This window comes from Diceros bicornis, chromosome 31, assembly GCF_020826845.1.
Source record: "Diceros bicornis minor isolate mBicDic1 chromosome 31, mDicBic1.mat.cur, whole genome shotgun sequence".
Lineage (NCBI taxonomy): Eukaryota > Metazoa > Chordata > Mammalia > Perissodactyla > Rhinocerotidae > Diceros > Diceros bicornis.
In genome coordinates this window covers 15,885,007-15,891,802 of record NC_080770.1, presented here as the reverse complement: position 1 = coordinate 15,891,802, position 6,796 = coordinate 15,885,007, and the positions used below count along the sequence as shown (strand labels likewise).

The 6,796-nt window shown below is 39.9% G+C and overlaps 1 protein-coding gene across 1 annotated transcript; it reads right to left on the bottom strand.

Moving 5' to 3' along the window:
* Window positions 1-5,335: 5,335 nt before the first annotated feature.
* On the bottom strand, window positions 5,336-6,322 carry LOC131395592 (olfactory receptor 1S1-like). The gene has a single exon (XM_058527451.1). It carries the CDS (start codon window positions 6,320-6,322, stop codon window positions 5,336-5,338), a length of 987 nt encoding a protein of 328 aa, XP_058383434.1.
* Window positions 6,323-6,796: the final 474 nt, after the last annotated feature.

The window sequence follows — 6,796 nt, the reverse complement described above, 5'->3', positions numbered from 1 at the left end:
AATGTTAAATATTTCTTGTATTTCTAGGATAAACTGCACTTGGTCATAGTATAGTATTCTTTTCATTATCAAAGAAAGTAGAAGATGTTCCTGAGCATTCTTTGCTGGTTAAAAAGGTCACAGATATATTGCCTAAAGCCATATTCCAGTTTGAAAATGGGTTTGTAGTTCTAAGTCATCTAAATTCCTCTTTTAAAAGGAGAATATAGAGGGAGGCATAAGCAGTGGAAGGAAGATGGAGCCAAAGAAGAAATTTGAGATATTATCATCTTCTGAGAAATAGGTTCTGACAGAGCTAGTTTCCATTTGAATTCAACCCTGAGGATGCAGGACTGGTCAAGAGATCTCTAGGGATGATAGCTGCCTGGGTTGAAGAGAGATTAGAAAGTATGATTTCAGGAGTGATGGTTTGGCTCCTGTGGTTTTTGAAACAGTTGATCCCTCCTTTTTCTTGGAATAATTTTCACTTTCTACCTCAGTCTTCCTGACACTACTTTATTCTGGTTTTCTACCTCCTTGGCTGCTGCTCCTCAGAATTCATTGCTGAGTCCTTATTTCTAAATATTAGAGTTACTCAGGGCTTCATCACAGGTCTTTCTCTCCCTGTGTAGTCACTCAGGTAATTTCACCTAGACCCATGGATTTAAATAGTTATTTTATTAAATACTTAAAGTATTTAAACAAAATTCCAAGTTTCTACCATAGCCTATAAGATTCAGCCAGGTTGGGTCCCTAACTACCTCCATGACTATATTTACTTCTCCCCTCCTTGCCCCTAGTCCCATCTGCTTACTATTCCTTGAGGATGCCAAACTCTTCGCACACCAGCTTCTCTATACCTGCTCTTCCCTTGTCTTGGAATGTGTTTCCCCAGATCTTCTGATGACTCACTCCTTTATTTTATTCAGTTCTCGGCTTAATACCTAAGAGAGGGCTTCTCCAGCTCCTGAACCTCTCTACCTAAAATAGCCCTTCCATCCTGTGTCATCGTCCATCCTCTGATGCTGCTTTACTTTTTGCTACAGGCCTTCTGGCTGCCTCGTATTATTGCCACCATTTATTTATTCACATATTCATTGTCTGTCTCACACACTATGAAGTAAGAGCCAGGAGAACAATAGCACTGTCTCATTTCCTTTTGACTCTCACTAGTTACTCAAAAAAATATCTGTGTAGTGAATCAATAAAAGAATATTTGCTGACACTTATACATCAGATCTTACAAGTCATTCCTACCCAGTGTGTGGATTTTTTGGGTTTGTTTTTCTAGACATTTCTCTTGCATTTGTGTTTCCTACACTCGGACGGCAGGAGTTTCTGTTAATTTTTTCATAAAACCATAAGTTGGCTTTTCTCAGAAATGGCTAACACAAAAGAACAAGTATAGCATAAAATTCAGTTTACTGTGCTTTGCACAAAATATTTATACTTGCTAAATCTAATGATATTAATGATTGACTAAATAGTGTCTTTGCTTATCCAGTCTTACAGATCACTTAAAGTTATTTTTATGTCAGTTTCTTTCTTTAGTTTGTGAGTGCATTGAAGGCATGGACTGTGAATTATTCATCTTAATAGTCCCAGGGCCAGAATCAGATACCGGTAAATAGAAGGTTTACAATAGATGTTTGTTAAAAATGACAAACAGGAGAATGACTCAGGGAAATAGAAGCATCTAGGTACAGATTTATGCTTCTCCTCTGTGAAAACTTGTCAAGGTTTTCATAAAAGTTTGTGATCCTCTGTTTTTTTAACCAATTGTCTTTTGTGTCTCAAACTTAATCCCAATTCACTTTCTATGCAAACTCCTAACTAGCATACAAGTCTATTTCTAGCCAAATCAGCTTCCCTATGACTCACTGCTGATGGAGCTTTACCTTAGAATGGATACATCCTCCTGTAGAACCTACAAGTCAGAGGTAATAGAGGACCATTGATGATCAATTTAAACCAATTGACCCAGGTCTAACCCTGATGGTTTTATTATATCAAATATGGGCTAGATGAAACCAGAATAAAGAGAGAAAATTACAGATATGCTTAACTGATGTTTAGGTAGCTGAGAAGATTATGGCACCATGCTAAGCATGATAGCTTAATAGGCAAAACAGTGTATTTTCCTTAAAATAAGAAAGGTTTTTTTGTCTTCCTAAAATGACAGTTACTGTAAGATGTTAAAGCAATACAGAGTATAAAATAAATCACTCTATTCCATGAAAAAACCCACTGTTTTGGTTATATGGCTGTGTAACAAATCACCCCAAACTATAGGGACTTAATGAGTTATTTTATTGTTATCTCTCACAGTTCTAGGGGTTGACTGGACTCAGCCGGGTGGTCTTTACTTGAAGTCTCATGTGTTTGCAGTCAGAGCTGAGGCTGGGATCATACGAGTGTTCACTCATTCATATGCTGTATGACTGGCTGGGAAGACTCAAAGATCTGTGAGCTGGAACAGCTGGGCACCTTGGGCCTCTCTCTCTAACTCTATGTGATTCTTCCACATGGTCCCTCCAGCGTGGCGTCTTCAGAGCAGCAGGACATCTTACACAGCAATTCAGGCTTCCAGAGGTGCACGTCCTGAGAAAGAAGTGCCAGGCGGAAGCTGTATTGGCTTTTCCTAGATAGTCTTGGAAATCATGCAGCACCATTCCTGGGCTACACTATTAGTCAAAGCAGTCCCCAAAGCCCTCCAGGTTCAAGGGGAGGGACATGGACTCCACTTCTTGATGGGGAAATGGCAAGGTTCTTCAAGAGCATGTAGGATGGAAAATATTGTGTCCATTTTTGGAAAATACAATCTATCACAACCACTGATAATATTTTCTTGACTCTCCTTACAGGCATCCCTTTCTGCATATTCTGTTTTACATAAATGGGTTTTAATGAGACATGCTGTTGTAAAAACTTCCTTGTTCGTATTAGGTCAATTGTTATATTACAGAAAAAGAAACTGAGGTTATTATCATGGCTTGCCACACAATGAGTTAGCTGCAGAGATGAGCCAGATATCAAGTCTCTCAATTACAACTCTAGGACTCTCTAGTACACCATGTGGAATAACGAGAGCAGAGCTCTGTGATGTTTCATGTTGGAGCTGTGGGGGTGATAGGGTGGATTTTGAGGAACTTGAGGAAGGCTGGACTGTTAAGAGGCTAGTTTGGTAATCCATATAAAAGCAGGTGGAATTAAAACTCAAATGAAGGGTACAAGTTTGAGATACCATAGAGAAAGGTAGGTGGCTGATTATATATTTCCTACTAAAGAGGTTGGATTTTTATGTTTCAAGAAGAATATAAGTCAGCTTAGACTGGGGACTAATAAACCGAGTTTGGGAGGGCAGGTAGATTGGAGTTGGAAGCCAGGAGACAGTTACAAAAAAAGGAACGCTTTTTAAATTTTAGTGTCTATGATGTACTAGGCACTGCAGTGCCTAGTATCTGCATATCTTGTGAGCATATGTCTAATATACATGTCCATGTAGCCACAAACAATTTTGGGATATTGGGACTATTATTCCCATTTTACAGATGGAGACAAGTTTCAATGCTTTAATAATTTCCCTTAGATCACATAAATGGATCATGATATGCTGAGAAGCTGAGATTTAGACCAAGATCTTTTCTCTACACTACAGTGCAATTATTAGAGAAATTAGATTCAATAACTAGTAATATTTTGCTACAGATCTGGAAATATTTAAAAAGAAGATTTTGACAGGGAAAAAGAACACACACTTGTGGGCAGCTACAGAGTATTTTTAAGACGGATGTCTGAAAGACTTCTCCATCTATCAATAGGCATCTAGATTCACAAAATCCCAGGGCTGGACTGGAACTCAGAGTTCATGTGGTTCAGTGATTCTTTAGCACATCGGGGTCACTTGAGGGGTGTTTTCAGAATACAAGTGCCTGATTCCATCACTAGAGTTTGAGTACATCCAGGGTGGGATTTGGAAGGAAAGTAGTCAAACCTGGTTTGTAGACTTTCTCAGCCTCAGAGAAGTCTGAGGTTTGACCTTTGGTCAAATCTCCTTTGCAAGTAATTCAAAAATTATATAACTGTACACTGTATCCAAGATACATGACAGTCCTGCTAAAATGGCTTTGCAGTGACTCGAGCACTTCCGTCTGTTTGTTAAAATTGGCTATGGAGGAATCTGTAACTGATGAGTAACCTGTATTTGCTAAGATGCAGCTGCACCAGAAAATGGGTGGTAGTCACATAACTCTGAGGCGGCTATTGATAAGCAAAGCATTATGGCTAAGGAGTCCCAGAGCTGAAGATTCCCTAGATTGAGGTGGTCCACACCCCCTGAGCACTTTCTCTCATGACCATGCACATCCCAAGTAATGGAATGACTAGGATGTTTAGAAGGCATGCCTAGGAATCATGGGACCCCTATCACCCTGGCATTGTGTATGTTGTGACACTGTCCTGTATCTTTTCTTAAAGCTTTCTTAAAATTTGATTCTTGGTGTATCTTGTGAGTATAATTGCCAACTTGAACCCAAGACCCCTGCAGCTGGTTGAGCAGAGAAGACATTGAAGGGTCTGATTTTAGTCTCATTTTATAGGTGAGAAAATAGACTTAAGAATGTGAGCTGACATGCCTCAAGTCTCACAGCTACTTGGGGATGGAGTTAGAACTAGAACTGATGTCTTCCATAGACACACTTTCTGGTTTTCCATTGAAATAACATTTCCTCAAATGTGTTTTTCACAACACTTGACCCATGAACCACTCTGTGATGAATGAGGTTCTGTATGACTGAATAAGTTTAGTTTTGAGAAATGCTGCATACCATCTTACCCTCCTGGAGATTTATACTATACTAAAGTCTCTGAGAAGTTTTCTAATTAAGATCCTTTACTTCATTTAACTCAGACTTGGCCCAAACCATTTGAAGATCAGATCCTTCATTTTTACAACTATTAAACATCCCACTGAATAGTACCTTGGTGAAACAAACATGGAGAAAAGCTGACCTAGAGAAATCTAGATTGAATAAAGGAATTAGTAACAACTGTCTTCAAAGCTGCAAAAGCTGGACTGTAGGTACAACATGCACTTGTTATTGTCTAAGTTATAAACAATTTGCACCAAAGTTTGTAGTAACATAGATTATAAAGAGGTGCCTTATTGTTGTGACTTACTGTGGGGGTTAGAGTTCTTGCTTCCAAGACCAGAGCTATGTGCAAAAGCCCCAAATCCTCAGAAGTTGGAATAGAAGAGATTTCTGAAAGTTCATCAAAAGCTGAACCATCACAACTATGCCACAAACTCTGGGCAGAGTCATACACGTGGTTATAGCAATAAAAGGAATTTAGATGCCTAGGGCGTCAATGGGAGGAAGATTTTCCTACTGATGAGCTTTCTCAGGGCACCTTTCATGTCCTTGTTCTTCAGGCTATAGATGAAGGGATTCATCATGGGTGTCACCACAGTGAACATTACTGCACCAATCTTATCTTTGTCATCACGGTGAGTGGATGATGGGAAAAAGTAAACCCCTATAATGGTTCCGTAGAAGAGCAATACAACTGTCAGGTGAGAGCCACAGGTGGAGAAGGCTTTCCACTTTCCCTCTATGGATGAGATTCTCAGGACAGCTCTGACAATGCAGATGTAGGAGAAGAGGATGAGGGCAAAGGGGAAGATAATGACTAATAAGCCCACAACGAACAAAGCAAGCTCATTGATCATCGTGTCTGAGCAGGACAGTTTGAGCAGAGGGGCCAAGTCACAGAAGAAGTGTGGGAGAGTATGGCTGTCACAGAAGATCAGTCGAAGGAGCAGAAGAGTATGTATCAGGGCAACAATATTACTGAGTAGCCATGGAATGACTGTAAGCAAAATGCAGATCCTGCGTTGCATGCTGCTCCTATAGTTCAGAGGGTGGCAGATAGCCACAAAACGGTCATAGGCCATGACTCCCAAGAGGAAATTGTCAATGACAACAAACACAATAGAAAAGTACATCTGTGTGATGCAGCTTTCATAGGAGATGGATTGACTCTTGGTGTGAATATTCATCAGCATTTTGGGGACTGAAGTGGAAATGGAGGAAATATCAGCAAAGGATAGATTGGCAAGGAAGAGATACATGGGGGTGTGAAGGTAAGAATCCAAGCCTATGGCCAAAATGATGAGCCCATTCCCAACCACAGTGACCAGGTACATACCCAGGAAAAGCACAAAGAGGAGCTTCTGCTGCTCAGGTTGGTTGGAGAGTCCCAGGAGGAGGAATTCAGAGACGGTGGTTTGGTTTCCTTGATGCATATTTCTGAAGATCTGAAGAAAGGAACACAAGATCTTCATACCCCTACAAGAAACCCCAATATGGTACCATTTAGCTGCAGCCATTGCAAGGAGGTAGGCACTCCTTCTAGGCTGAAGGAGAATGAAGCGTGGAAAAAGACCAGTTAATAAGGAAGTATGTCAGCAGTGCAGAGACTCAGGAAACGCCTTAGAAAGAAAAGACAGAGACATGATAGATACTTCTCAATGAACATGTTTTAAACTCTAACATGATTGTGAACGTGATTTTTACAGTTGGTTCCAAATGTAGTTTAATGCCCTAAATTGACGACAATAGACGTATTCCATACTCTAAAGATGTTAGTTATCCCTGAGGGAATTACTGAAAAATGAACAAACTGGTCCTAAGACCTATCCCACCTATCCTTTAAATCTGAGACGGTGAAAATTTGAGAGTCATTAAAGTGAACAGTTTGTGGAAGTAAAAACAACTGAGGGTTAGGAATGCCTATAGAAATATACTGTAGTGTGGGT

Excerpts from the sequence above, each read along its gene's own strand:
- LOC131395592 (XM_058527451.1), bottom strand. The coding sequence starts at position 6,322 with ATGAAGATCTTGTGTTCCTTTCTTCAGATCTTCAGAAATATGCATCAA.